The following is a 16,054-nucleotide window of genomic DNA, read 5'->3' on the forward strand; positions in this document are numbered from 1 at the left end:
ATATTTCAGGCCCATCAAGTCTGATATGAATTTTAAGGGGAACCCCATGCCAAATAAAAAATGGCATGCCCCCCCAAATCCATACCAGATTCTTATCCGAGCATACAGCCCAGCAGGGCAGGAAAGCGCAAGAGTGAGAAAGCGCCTCCCCTTCTGAACTATACCAGGCCACATGCCCATAACATGGGGGGTGCTTTGGGGAAGCCAGCACCATCAATAGCGCAATGCCCCCCACCCCCTTTCCCGGGTAACAGTAACACTTTCAACACACCTGTTGCATGTAAACATCCATTTTTATGGGCTGTAGTCCTTAGAAACTAACATAATTAAGAGATTAATTTTTGAAAAGTAATTTACTTATTTTGCATTTTCCTTCTAGATAAAAAGTATGGTCTCATTGTCATTGATCCTCCGTGGGAGAATAAATCTGTCAAGAGGAGTAAGAGGTAGCTGTTCAGAATATGTAAATATATTTTATGTTCATGACAACTGTTGACAATGTCCAAAGGAATGTTCTTTCTACCTAAGAAAAGTAAATCAGCTTAACCATATTTCTACTCGAAAGTTCTATTTGCTTCTGTTATTTTTGGGACAGAATACTGACTGGTGTTATGCAAACTTCTTGGAACTAAATGTGTCTTTCAGTTCTCAAAGTCATCCACAGCATATTTTAATTTAATGGAGGAAAGAATATTAAAATACTGTACCCATCTACAAGTGTTTGATGCAAAGTCTATTTTTTAAAATAAAATAATAACCAGGTTTATACTTACCTACTCTGTGTAATGGACTGTGTGTGGCCCTGTACCCTCTCTTATGGAGTCCTCTGCAGGCACTCTGGGCTCCTCTACTTGTGTTTGACCCCATAGCAAGCTGCTGCTAGGGGGGCAGACATGCAGGCTTGCTTCCAGGCCAGGCTGTGTGTGTCCATAGATGCACACGATGCAGCTGAGCATGTGCAGAGAAGGGTGAGACAATGTATTACTTTATTTTAAACAGTGTAGGTACTTTTTATTAATTATTTACATTAAATTAAATTACCTGAAGTGATCTAGCAGGACTTAAAGTGGTAGTAAACTCAATATTTATAGTTTCCTGCATTAAAATTTATAATATACAGTGGACATGGTGCTGTTTTTTACATTCTCTCTAAACGCTGTTGTTCAAAAGAAATCAAGCTATCTTCACTTCATGACATCAACCAGCGCATGCACGTTTGTACCTTGATTCAGGGCATGCTCTGTGTGCTGTCAGTCCTTTCTAGAGGCTGTTCTACCTGCATCATTCTCTTTGTGGCATTGCATTGCAATCCAGCTAGAGTACATCCCCATGCTCAATTCCTGAAACACCCCTTGTGACTTGCTATGCCACAAAGGGTTATAAACATTGGAGCTGATCACAGGACAAGCAGATAGCATACCTTGCTGGCAGCAGTGTACTGTATTCCAAATACTCAAGCACACCAAAACAGTAAACTGCTTCCCTTTTGCTTATATTAGCACCTTTGTTTAGATATGTTGGAGTTTGTTGCCATAGTAATCCCAGAATGGAAAAGAAACTTGGCTAATAATATATGCGCATGCGCAAGAATTCAGCCATTATTGAGCGAAAGGTCAGAAGAATACTACACTATAGATGCAGAAGACAACAGAAAACATTGCACCGGCTTCAGACAGAAAGCAGTGGAACAAAAGCCAGCTGTAAAAACGTAAGAAAGCAGCTTGGGGGATACATAATACGGCGGAATGATGTAAAAAGCATTCTTTTAATGGCTAGAATGTTTTTCACGATTTGGGTGCCAGATATTACAACCATTTTTAAGCGGTATTAAATCCAAAACCAAAAAAGTATTATATTGCAGCTTTCCAACCATCAGATGTGGTGGTTGCATCAGTTTTCTTTGGCTTTTTTTCCCCTGTGTTTTCACCTGTTGATCTGACCAGTAACATACTTCCTTTACTAGTGAGAAACCACTTTGGAGGAATTAACCAGGACATGGTAGATAGCAGCATTCTCAGTCGTGGGGGTGAGAGTGTTAAATGTATTTGCAGATTTAAATACAAATATCAAATTGAAGCCAAACTCCAGCTCAAGTTTTATGATCAGTTGCAGCAAACATTTGTTTCCACTTGGTATAAAGATTTTAGGCTCCATGTACACTGCAGCTGATAAACTCATGTTTAGGAGCTTTTCTGCATTTTTTTCAGCAGCCCCTGAACTCTCCCTAATGTTTTCATATGTGTCCATGTACACTATGTCGTTTACAGGCAGTTGAGTTTACAGTCGTTTTTTTTCAACGCACCAAACTTGCGTTCAGGAGTAGATTTTATCAGTGTTCCAAACGCTTGTAAACGCGTATATAAATGTTTGCGGTTGGACATTTTTTTAACTCTACCATTTCCAGATGCTGTCCAGAGCCTTTTTTCATCATGAAAAATGCATGCAAAGCGTTTTCCCTGTACTCAAATGGACCTGGTACACCATACTTTGAAGTTTTGCATGAAAGAAAATATGTTAGACACTGCTGCAATAATTGCTGTACAGAAATGAGCTGGAACACATCCAAACACCACAAAAAAATAAAGACAGCTAATCTCAACAAATACTGCTGTCTCTGCTTCTGCTCTCTCTATTTCTCTCAAAATGTCTGAAATAGTTAATTTTTTACTGTTTTTCAGTGCATTCTGGGCATTTTGGAAGGTCTCCTGAGATTATCTTTAAGAAGCGCTTTTAAACGCAAACGCTCATAAACACGGTATGCAAACGCGGCTAAACAGACTTTTTTTAGCCTACGTTTTCCAGCAGTCAGTTTCCATCGTTCAGAAGTGTCCCATGTACATGGAGCCTTACATGAATAACTAAAAGCTGGTCATTTTGATTACCCCTGCCAGTGGTAAATTGATGGTCTCATGCATGTAAGCTGATACGTTCTGCTAGAGTTTTGAACTTCTGACAAATAGCAGAGTTAGTGGCTGAATGAAAGATGAAAATAGAAGAAAGACAAAAAATGGAAACTAATGCAGCCATCACATCTAAGAATTGTTTGATTTTACCTAGTCTCCTCCACCTGTTCCGTAGTTTTTTTCTACGGTCTCTGGTCCCACTCTTAATCCCTCCAAAACAACTGCTTTAAACATTTCTCTACCTGATTCAGAGGTTCAACATTAGCGGGATAACTTTGATTTTCAGTGGGCCTCCCGCTCTCTCCATTATTGGGGAATTCACCTCACGAGCTCTATCTTGTCACTTTATAAGACTAATTATCCCCCGCTCTTCAAACGACTTAAAGCTGACTTACATGACTGGGAGGACCTTCCTCTATCCTGGTTTGGTAGAATTCATTCTATCAAGATGACCTTTTTACCGAGACACTTATACTACTTTATGACTTTACCGATCATGGTACCCAAACGGGAACTTCTACTTTTACAAACAGCAGTCTCTAGATTTATATGGAAAGGAAAACGCCCTCAGGTTAACAAGTCAACTTTATTCTCCCTAAAAAAGCATGGTGGTCTGGGACTTCCTAATTTCCAGATTTACTTTCAGGCGGCTCAGATGGCACAGCTCTCTTGTACTACCGCTAAGTGCTATGTTCCCCAATGGGTTCGTATTGAGGCCTTATCTTGTCATCCTCATGCTATTGGTGCTCTCATGTGGCTTCCTAATCGGTTGCGTCGTCCTATCCTTTGTCCTACATTATCCTATTCCTTAACGGTCTGGGATAGATGGCGGGCACGTAAACCTCTCTGCTCTCCACATACCCCATTAGCTCCTGTCTTTTGCAACCTCAAGTTTATTCCTTGCCTATCGCCCTCTATATTCCAATGGTGGATAAATAAGGGTTTTTTGCGTATTGGGGATTACCTGGATGGTCTTTGTTCTCTCCAATACTTTTTGACAACTTTTCAGATGCCCTCCGGTGAACGGTTCCGTTATCATAAGCTTATGTCCTTTATTACCAGTAAATTCAAGCTACTCACAGAACCTTGCACACTCACCCCTCTAGAGATCTTCTTTGGGGCTACTGGAGGGATGAAGGGTCGATTATTCGCTATCTATGCCTCCCTTGTTGACCCACTTACCAAGCTATCCTACATGATTAGACAATAAAAATATGCAGCGCTCAGTGCCAAAATCAGACATAAATAAGTAAATTCAATGATTATAGCTCAAATATGATGAAAAACTTGTAGGTTAACATAGCATGTTGATCATACAGGGTAAATGTGACTTCTGTGATGCATCAGCAAACGATAGACTGGAATGCTCGTGACTCTTGTGGTAATTGTACTGAGTATAGATTGCACTAACCAGATGCATAAGCAGATGAAGCATGGAGTAATTAAGACCTACTCCTAGTGCTCTGGATATAGGCCACTGGATAGGTGGTTGTCATCTTATATCTTGCCACTAGATGTCATATCTCCCAGGCCAAAAAGGACAGGATTCCACGGATATCAACATCAGCCAATGGAGGTATTATCCAGATCATCAGCCAGCAGATGGACAGGATTTTTGATGAACACCTTCAAAAAGCCCGGGCTCCCTGGATTTTCTCTGGACGCTGCTCTTTCTATTACGACTGCGGGACCGGTGTCTTCTCTGGTCTGTGCTCTGCCAACTCCTGGAGCAGTACTGACCTCGCTCTCTGCTATCAGATCGATCCCTCTTAGAGATCGATCTCCTTTTTGGCCTGGGAAATATGACATCTAGTGGCAAGATATAAGATGACAACCACCTATCCAGTGGCCTATATCCAGAGCACTAGGAGTAGGTCTTAATTACTCCATGCTTCATCTGCTTATGCATCTGGTTAGTGCAATCTATACTCAGTACAATTACCACAAGAGTCACGAGCATTCCAGTCTATCGTTTGCTGATGCATCACAGAAGTCACGTTTACCCTGTATGATCTACATGCTATGTTAACCTACAAGTTTTTCCATCATATTTGAGCTATAATCATTGAATTTACTTATTTATGTCTAATTTTGGCACTGAGCGCTGCATATTTTTATTGTCTATTTACCACTTGAAGTTCCATGATTCAATGGGAAAGGGATTTGAACAGCTCTTTTGATTTAGACACTTGGCGGACTACAGATAATACCCTATCTAAAATTTCAATCAATACTCCCCTTATCGAATCAACTATAAAACATTTCTTTGTTGGTATCTAGTTCCAACACGTCTTGCCAAAATGTAGCCATTCGTGTCACCCACTTGCTTTAGACGCTGTGGACAGGAGGGCACTATGCTCCATATATGATGGAAATGTCCAGTGGTCCGTGGATCCGAATATTTAATTTTCTTTATTCAGTAACTGGAATTAATATTCGCAGAACTCCGGAGGTAGCTCTATTTCATCTGTTGCCCACTGATATTCCCAAGAAATCAGTTAAATTAATTCTTTATATTTTGTTGGCAGCACGAATTACAATAGCTAGAAGTTGGAAACAGTCATCTATTCCGCTAGCCTGGGTCAAACAAAAACTTAATTGGATCATAATAAATGATAAACGTACGAGTATCGTTAGCAACAATACCTCTAAATTTGAGGTCACATGGGAACCATGGATTAGGTATATCTCTATCACTTAATGGGAATGTGGCTGACCCTCTCTTTCCTCTCTTCTCTTTTCCTTTTCTTTCTCCTCTCCCCGCACCTTCTTCTTTTCTTTTTTTTTCTTCTGTTATGTTCTTGTTTGTTTTTTTGTTATTAAACTGCCCATGTTACTGACCAATGGAACATTTGCTTCCACATGGGGGCTGTATTTTCTTTGCTTACAATATTCTTGATTGAAATCTACTACGTGTCTATATACTTTTGAACCTGTTTATTTGCCTCTACTCACCCTGTAGGTGGGCTAAGTCTTTATGTTCTTGTTTGTGTATTTCTATTTTTTTAATAAAAATATTGAAATATAAAGAAATGTGTGCATTGAACGATCAGTGAACAAAAAAAAGTACAAAAACTTGGGTGACATCGGCCAGTGTTGGAGTAAGAAAAGAACTGCCAGATAATAGTGTCAACTGGTCTAGTACAGCTGTCTGAGAATGTAGCATTGTGGGGAAAGGGCTGCAGAGAATGTAATATGGGTAGTGGGTGGGAACTACTAAAAGGTGTAGTTTCAACTGTCAGAGAAATTATTGCACACATTGGGGGGACAGCTAAGACATATGTGCAGATAATGGGTAAAGAAGGGTAACATAGCAGTGGCAGACAGTGTTTACTTTCACAGTTTCTACTAAACAAACCATGTGCTAGTGACTACCAGTGTAGGGGCTGTATCTAAAAGGAGGACCCTCTGAATTGTTACATTCCTGGTGGCAGAGTCCTCCAGCAGTGAAAGGTTTCCATCTCTGTATATACCACACAGAGGGAAGGCCTTGTTTAGATTTGCTGTCTGAGGTGTGATCCTCATTTGGATCGGGTGGTGAGGAGGTGTTGCATGGTTTCCTCACTGCCTGTTTCAACCCCCTAATTACCAGACAACAGCGCAACTCCGGCATGCATTGTGCACTATTGCAGCACAGCACCTTTCACTTGCATGGGTTGTACTCAGTGGGTGGTAGTACTCGCTGAGTGTGACAGGGGGTATAATTCCTGCCATGGCATGTGTACACCACGAGCCACAGCACCAACAAGGGGAGCTATTGAGAGGTGGTAAAAACGCAGCTCAACCACAGGGTTTTACTGCCCCTCAGTTACAAGTGTAAATGAGTAAAAGAGTCATGCTCATTTAAGGCTGTAAACACTGTATGTTCTTGTTAACATAAGGGCAGTAAGATATCCAAATGATAGCAAACACTTCTAACGCTATGCACAGACATTGTGTCCGTGTACATGTGTGGGGCTGGTGTATTTGTGGTCAGATGCTGTGTTTTAGCTTAATGTGTAAAATACAGGTAGAAAGCTGAAGTCTAACAGTTTTTAGTAGTAGTTTCAGAGCTACATAAAACAAATGCTTTTGACCTGCTGACTATCTACTTACTGGCCTGACATTCCAAAGTACTATACTTTCTTGTTGCCTTTAAGCAACACGGTGGGTGGGTTTTTAAACTTTTGAGCTGGTGGACTTGGCAAAGAATTTTTTTTAGCTTTGAAAGTTACCGTTGCTTTATGTGAAATCCTTTCATCGCATATCACCAGTGGAATTCTGTGGGGCTCTGCCTTTTGCATTGCTTGTATTTCAAGTGTTTTTCTTTTTCTTTTTGTATGAATAAATCCTGTAGTTAGATACAGGCACCGAAAGGCAGAGAGTATGAGTAACACTCTTAATAATAAATTGTCTCGGGCTAAATCCCTCGATCAGGTTGCATTACTTTGAGCCAGTCTTTGAAAACTCATCTTAAAGAATGGTTTGTTATTCAAGATAAACTGAATTATGTATGATGAATTGAACATAATAGAACAAGTGATGCTGAAGTGGTTTGACGTGCGTTACAAACTTTACAAAGTTCAGGAGATACAAAATAACAAATTGTAAATAAAAGGGCAGTTCACACACATTGAGACTTAGCTCAATTCACAAAAAATGGCTCATAGCATTTTTCAAAAATTGTTTTGCAATTCACAAAAAAAGCCTAATATAATAAGGCAATGAGGCATTTCATTGAAATGTGCGGTATTTATCTCTGAAACGGTTTTGTGTTTTGTCTTATGACATGATATCTGGTGGGATGGATACAGTGGAGAGGGACTAAAACCCCTGTCAGTTTTTATTTCTGTCTGTGTCCCTATTATGGAGATTCACTCTCTATTGTTACTGCTTCTCCTTTATCACATTTTGGGTAGACATCAGAACTCTAATAGTGGAGAAATCTCCCTAATGGGACACTGCCAGGGGTTTTAACCCTCCATTACTCTATTCAAAATGAAAAAGAAAGTTTATGCCTTTAGGTATACTTTAAAGTCATGTTTGCTGTGATATTTGGCAAAGTCATTGCTATATCTTTGGACAGGTCTGTTTTGTCTTGTTAGAGAATAGCCATTATCATTCTCTGATGTTCTTGAAAGTGTCACTCTGTTATCCATCTGTCAAACCTTCCAGTTGATGACACCACTCTTCTAACAGCTCAAGTTCTACACCTTTGTAAGAATATTTCTCTATTCCTAATCACATTCTGTCTTACAAATATTTGAGACATCTTAAGATGTCTCTAAAATAATTGTGAAAACGTAAAGTACCCCCACTACATATGACATATGTTCTAACGAGATTGGAGCATTGTGAGATGCATGTGCACTACATTATGTTTGGCATGATTAAGAAGTTTTGTGTATACACTAAAAAAGTCTGAAAATCTGGCAAAATGACAGGAGAAAGTAGATATATTTTACTACATGTAAAGGGTTGGATTTACTACATGCAATGGGATGGATTTACAAAGTTTATTTATTGATTGATTACTGGTACTTGTATAGCTCTGTCAATTTATGCAGCGCTTTACATATATATTGTACATTCACATCAGTCCATAACCCTAGACAGGATCCAATTAACCTACCAGCATGTCTTTGCGGTGTGGGAGGAAACTGGAGTACCTGGAAGAAACCCACACAGGCACAGGGAGAACATGCAAACTCCAGGCAGGTGGTTCCGTGGCTGGGATTCGAACCAATGATCCTAGTACTGCCAGGCGGAAGTGCTAACCATTTAGCCACTGTGCTGTCGATGTATTGGGGTGGATTTACTAAAGCCACATAGACTGAGCACTTTGCAAGTGCAGTTGCTCCAGAGCTTAGTAAATGAGGGGAAGCTCTGCTGGATTCCATGATCCAATCATGTGCACGCAAACATGCATTTTTAAAAACAATTTCCTTGCATGTGACTGGGTATTTTTTGTAAAGTGAAGGTTTACCTCTTTCCTAAGCACTGCAGCAAATTGCACAGTCTGTTTGCCTTTATTAAATCAACCCCAATGATTTTGTGTTTTTCCATGTATAGGTTTCTATGCGTTACTGTTGAGAGAAATGGTCCAAAAAGGTAGAAACTACTCCAAGTTGGCTATTATATGTTTACGTTCCTTGAATACTGCATTCTTAGACCACTACTATTTAACTCATGCATTTATTTATTTATTTTTTTCCTAAAGTGATTGACTTTAAAGCCGTTTTATGAGGTATTTATCAAGCATTTTTTCTTTTTTGAGTTAAATATCTCATAAAGGAATATTGAACTGTCATTTTCATTTCCTCATGAGAAATTTGCGGAACATGTGTCAGATCTTCTAAATACCTCATGCGAAATGCTTTAGTGAATAGAGCCCTGTGTTCTTTGTCTGTGTTTCTCTTTAGTTGGCTGCCAGCACAGCCATTGTCGAGCTCCAACAATTGCCAGCTCATATGCAGTATGTACTGATTCTGAGGTAAAGTTGACTGTAGTGACAACCAACCAGACCTAATCCATTTTCCCCTCAGTATCCAATGTGACCAGCCCTTGTATTTTAGTAAGAGCTGCAGGTGTTCAAATGTATCCAATTTCCTCTTGAACGTTTTGGTAATTTATTTTTAAAAGTTTTTATTGAAACACTGGATAATACAAACTGCTGATCGCCCGCGGAGGGGTGCCGTACAATAAGTCACCAATAAGGAGTGTAACAGGCGATGATCAAACATTTATGAACATTATTAGCAATATAATGCCGCCTAGAGGCTGAGGCTCTATTGCGGCTTCCATGGTTCAGGAGCAATGCCTGAATGAACAAACAGTTGGTGTTAGTCATAAAATAATGGCGTTTCATTTAACTTGAAAAAAGAGAAAACCCAGAGAAGGAGAGGGAGAAAAAAGAAAAGTATAAAATCAGAAGTCAAGGTGGACAAAAGGAGAGAGAGAATTTCCCTCTCTCCCGCAGGTCCAAGAGTCCACAAAAATTAAGGAATCCCCAAGCCCAGTGGAGGAAGATTGGGAAACTCGTATGTCCACAAGGGCGCCAGATCTTCAAAAATTTAGCATGGGTATAATCAACAATACTGGTCATTTTTTCATGTAATATCAGGACGGTCAAAGTAGGTTTAGCCTTACAGAAGGGGACAGAGGGTGATCTCCAAGCACTGGCAATGACCCGTTGAGCGGCAATAAAGATGTATGTGGCAAGCTTCTGTTGGTGCGCAAACAAACCCATAACTGAGCAGTGAAGTAATGGGGCTTTCGCATCTTTCGGAATGGGAACATGAAAGAACTTTTTGGTAATTTAAAGATAAAGTAGCTAGTTCCTATATATTTTGTCATATTGTTTTATTAAATATTTAGCAGTGTATCTAGAAAGTATAATGTAAACAGAAAATCCTCCTGCACTGATATGGAAGTAGGCCCTGATCACTAGCAGCTAACACCCAAATCTGATAACCAATCAGTGTGACAACTGTAAAAAATAGTGTAGCGCTTAAAACTAAAAATTAATATTACTGTGCAAAAAATCAAAAACAAAATAATACAATCACTAATGTGGCTAGTGAAAGTGAAATTGCAATAATATGTGTTTCTCAAAAACATGCAAAGTGCAATGCGTGATGAATTCATGCAAGTGCCAGCACACACTTTTTCCACTGCAGCTGCAGTGCCTCCTCGCCTCCTTTATATGACCACAAAGGGCCAAAAAGCATTCAGGATCACCCTGGATCCTTCACATCACCGGCTACTAGCTCTCCTCTTTCAATAAATCTCCGGAAAACCTCAGGATCACCTAAAGTCCCCTGCTAATGATCCTCCTCCAATACCTCCTCCAGGACCCTCTGTATAGGTACTCTGCAGAGTGTATTACTCACCATACCAGAGAGCAATAAAAGAGATCCTCCATAGTGTAGTAATTTTGAGCAAGACAGTCTTTTAATCAAATTAGAAGCACACTCGCATTTCAAATGCAGTCCCTTCCTCCTGCTGTGTGTGGGTATGCTGCATCCATACGGTACTTCCTGGGTGTACTAAGATGGCGTCCTACTCCGGTAGTGTGTCACCTCACACCGGGAGCTGCGTATCGGCGTACCTACGCGTTACGTCACGTGGTCTTGTGACTTCCTCGGGGTATCGCCATGGAGACGCAGCTATTTCTTTTATAGTGGGATGGGTGTATGACACACCTCCTTTCCTTCCTTATTAGGTGACCGCGGCCATTTTCTTGAAGCCCAAGACTAAATAGCCATGCTAAACCCTCACCTGTATACAGGAAAAAATCCTTCATACCTACCAAGCGGCTCCAAATAACCTATCTGCATTGCTCAAATAATCAGAATTAAATAAATAACTTTATTAAAAAAAATACTAACATAAATCCATATAATTAAAAATGTAAATGGTGTATTGTGATAACCCTAAAAATAGGTTAATGAATCCCCCCTTGGAATATTATAAAATAAATGTATATAGATGATCAAAATGCAAATATATCGAAAAAGATGTTAAATATATATTATAAAGAATATATATATAAATTATATATATATATATATATATAAATACCTCATAATACCAAATGTGTCTATAATATACCCACACACTTACATAGATCGCAAACTCAAATACATGAATAAATATTATTTTATACAATTAAATATATATAAAAATTATTAAAAAATATAGAAATGCACAGTCAACCATCTCAAATAAAACCTCTAAATGTACAATATTAAAAATCGCTAATAAAACAGTTGAGGTTGAATTCAACGTTCAACCCCCTGGGGACCATGGTTCTCATATAATAAATCCACCTTGATTCTGCTTGACTGAGGGATCTAATTTTGTTGCTGCCTCCCCAATGTCTCTTATATTTCTACCCCAGAATTTCATGTTACTAGGGTCCTTATTATGATGCATGGCGAAGTGTCTTGAGACACTATGCTTAGGGAACCCCTTCCTAATATTTTGGACATGCTCCCTAAGTCTCTTCCATAGTGATCTCTTTGTTCTGCCTATATATTGGAGTCCATATTCGCATTCTAGGCAGTATACTACCCCTTCCGTTTTACAAGAAATAAAATCTTTAATTATAAACTCCTGCCCAGTGTTATTTGCAACAAAATTCTTACGTCTACTTTTTTTTTTTTTAATTTAAATATTTATTAATGTTTCAAAGTAATTACAAACACTTTCATCATATTCACAATAAATATACATAACTATTTCTTATTACCTTTCTTTTCCCTCTTAAAACATTTCCCTCTTCCCCCCTACCCACCCATCCCCCCCAAGCACCCACTCTGCATTCTTTCACACCTCTCATTTAAAGCAAGAATATCCTACTCTTCCACCCTCTCTATATCCTTCTACATTTTACTTTTTTTGCGTTTACTCCAGATTTTTCCCATTTCGCATGGTATATCTCCATCTTATCTTCCTGCATATAGTAGAGCTTCTCCATCCTACTAATCCAGTTTATTCTTTCTATCCAATCCTCCTCTTTCGGTATTTCTGTTTTTCTCCATTTCTTAGGGATCAGACTTTTTGCGGCATTTAAATAATACCCTAAACCTAAATTCTTATATTTGCTAACTGATATCTCTGAGCTATGTAGCAAACAAATCTCTGGGTCTAACCCAATATTTAACTCAGTTATGATCTCAATTAAATGTACTATTGTTTTCCAGAATACTTGAATTTTTGGACATTCCCACCAGATGTGATACACTGTCCCTAACTCTCCACACCCCCTCCAACACCATGGTGATTTTTCCCCACATATCTTATTTTCAACACTCGGTGTGATGTGCCATCTTATCAGACATTTGTAGTTTATTTCTACATCCCTCAAACTTACATTTTCGTGAACTAATCTATTTATTTTCTTCTGTTTATACTCATCTAATACCACCCCCATATCTCTTTCCCATTTCACCATGTGCATTGGTTTTGTGCTTGTGTCTAATTCTGTAAGAATTCTTTATATTTTAGCCATGCCACGTTTCCCATCCCCCCGTGAATCCATCAACCTTTCAAACAAATTACAATCCTTTTTCATTCTCAGAGGTTTTGGGAGATTTCCCACAAAACATTTCAATTGATGATAACGCCACTCATCGAACCTAACAAAAATCTCTCCCTTTTCCCTTACTAGATCTTTAAATGGCTTCAATTTCCCCTCCCCCATTATATCTCTCAGTTGAACATCTTCCTTTTTAAACCATCTACCTGTTATCTCCTCTCTGCCGGGGGGAAAAAATTCTGTATTTCTTAGTGGCATTAATATAGAATTAAACTCCCACTTCATATATTTGTGTACTTTATCACATTCCCTTAATACATTTAAAGTGTATATGCTTAAGTCCTCTTTTAATCCTCTATATTGTGCAGGTAATTAAATGATTCTATTCAACTTAGTTCCACTAAGTGCATTTTCAATTTTTACCCAACTTTTCCCCTCTAAATTAAACGTCCAGTCAAAAATTCTCCCTAATATTACTGCTTTGTAATATCTCTTAATATCTGGAACTCCCAAACCACCCTTCTCTTTGTCTCTACTTAATATTTCATAAGACACTCTTGGTTTTTTATTCCTCCAAATGTATCTTGTTATTCTTTTTATTACCTTGAAAAAAGCTTCTGGGAGTTTAATTGGGATCATTTGAAATCTATATAAGATTTTAGGTACAATTATCATTTTTACCAGGTTTATACGTCCTATCCATGATGGAATTCCTCTTTCTAAAGTTTTTAATTCCTCCTTGACTTCGTTTAATAATGAAATATAGTTTAGTTTATACAGATACTTATATGCAGCAGTTAGTCTTACTCCTAAATATTTTATATCTCTTTCTTTCCAGATGAAGGGGAATTCCTTTTTGTATTTTCTCTTTTTCCCTTTTTGGGATATTTATATTTAGGATCTCAGTTTTTGTTGGATTCATTTTTAAATTTGATAATTCCCCATATTTCTTCAGCGCCTTCATTAAGTTTGGGAGTGTTATCCTGGAATCCCCCACATAAAATAACAAATCATCTGCAAAGGCCGCCACTTTGTGCTCTATAGCTTCTATCTGAATTCCCTTTATATCTCTATTCTTCCTTATTGTGGACAACAGGGGCTCCAATGACATAACATACAACAAGGGGGGCAGTGGGCAGCCCTGTCTTGTTCCATTTGACATCCCAATAGGCTCCGTTCTTTCCCCATTTACTACAATAACTGCGGAGGGCTCCCTATACAACTTTCTAATCCATTCCCTCATTCTAACTCCAATTCCCAGAGCTTCTAAGGTGTCCATCATGAAGCCCCAGTCTACTCTATCAAAGGCCTTTTCATCATCGATCGAAAGAACCACCGCCGGTACCTCCCCTTTTCTACTTTTCTGAATAAGCATCAGGGATCTCAACCCATTGTCCCTACCCTCCCTCCCTGGGACAAAACCCACCTGGTCCCCATGTATCCATTCGGGCATAAACTCTTTCAACCTGTTTGCTAGGACCTTTGCATATAACTTGGTGTCTGAGTTCAATAATGATATTGGCCTATAGCTAGAATACTGTGAAGCATCTTTTCCTTCTTTATGTAACAACACCACATGAGCCTGTAGAGATTCTCTCCTCATGTCCATCTCTCCTCCCAGAGCATTCATATATTTCTCCAGCTTGGGAATTAGTAATTCGCTAAATTTTTTAAAATACCTCACAGTGTAGCCATCTGGTCCTGGACTTTTCCCCGTCTCTGTGCTTTTTAACGCTACTTTTATTTCTTCTTGTGTAATTTCTGCTTCTAAGGAATTTAATTGTGCTTCTTTTAATTTCAGTAAACCCGCATTTTTTAAATACATCCTTATTTTTTCCCTGTTTTCATTTTCCGTATTGTTTACTGAGTCATAGGGATTGATGTTATACAACTTTCTATAATATTCCATAAAAACCTTTGCAATCTCCTTATTTGAGTGAACCAGTTCTCCCTTGGAGCTTTTTATTTTTTCAATATAATTCCTATTTTTCTTTTTCCTTAAGGCTCTCATTAGATATTTTCCTGGTCTATCTCCCCATCTATACCTCTCATTTAGCACTTTATTATAGACTCTCCTTCTCTCCTCCTCCATTAAAGTCTCTAGCTCTTCTTTCTTTTTTATTATCTTCTGCTTGATTTCTTTTGCTATATTATTTTTATCTATCTGTTCCAGGTCAAATATATCCTCTAAGAGCCCACTAATTTTCTCTCTCCTTTCTCTTTTCTTTTTTGCCCCAATCGCAATCAGGATACCTCTTATATATGCCCTATGAGACTCCCACACTGTAGCTATCGACACATCCTCTGTCTCATTCTCTAAAAATTCTCTCAATTTCTTTCCCAATCTTCTGGGCAGTATCCTTATCCAGGAGAAGTGCCTCATTCAACCTCCATCCAACACCACCTGTTTTCTCCCTTCCCCATCCCATCTTCAATACAACAGGGGCGTGATCCTAAATAGTCATCGCTCCTATTTCTACTTCAACCATTGACTCAATAAATTGATGTTCTATCAATATGTAGTCCAACCTCGAATACATCTCCTCATGTGCATTTGAGAAGAATGTATAGTCTCTATCCTTCATATGCATAATTCTCCATGTGTCCACCAATTGGAACTCATGGTAGTAATCTAAGAGACCTACTCCCATCTCGCTGCACAGAAGAGGTTGCATCTTTTGTGGGTCCATACATAAATTAAAATCCCCCGCCAATATCAAACGGCCCTTTTTAAAGTCCATCAGTTTTTTTAGCACACCTTTCAAATATATCTCCGGCTTCTTGTTTGGACAATATATGTTAGCTACTGTACACTCCACCTCCTGCAGTTTACCCTTCAAAAACAAATATCTCCCCTCTGGGTCCACTTTTCTATCCTCCAACTCAAACCTTATATTTTTTTTCAAATTCTATTGCCACCCCTTTTGCTCTCCTAATCGGGAAATCTGCATAATACCATGTTGGATAATATCTAGATTTTAACTTAACCTTAGATTCCATCTCAAAATGTGTCTCTTGCAAAAAAACCACTGAAGATGCTCTATGGTGAAGTTCTTTAAATAACCTAAATCTCTTCCCAGGACAATTCAACCCCTTTACATTATAAGTGATAACTTGTAGTTCTTCCATC

At 38.7% G+C, this 16,054-nt stretch overlaps 1 protein-coding gene across 1 annotated transcript in view; it reads left to right on the forward strand.

The window, feature by feature from the left end:
- Positions 1-16,054, forward strand: part of METTL4 (methyltransferase 4, N6-adenosine) — a 251,100-nt gene that overhangs the window by 48,634 nt on the left and 186,412 nt on the right. The window contains exon 4 of the mRNA XM_089678225.1: positions 380-446. Coding sequence (XP_089534351.1) covers positions 380-446 — 67 coding nt within the window. The remainder of the gene's footprint in view (positions 1-379; positions 447-16,054) is intronic.

Source organism: Staurois parvus, unplaced genomic scaffold (assembly GCF_062004578.1).
Source record: "Staurois parvus isolate SC_StPar_1 unplaced genomic scaffold, SC_StPar_1.0 ptg000015l, whole genome shotgun sequence".
NCBI lineage: Eukaryota > Metazoa > Chordata > Amphibia > Anura > Ranidae > Staurois > Staurois parvus.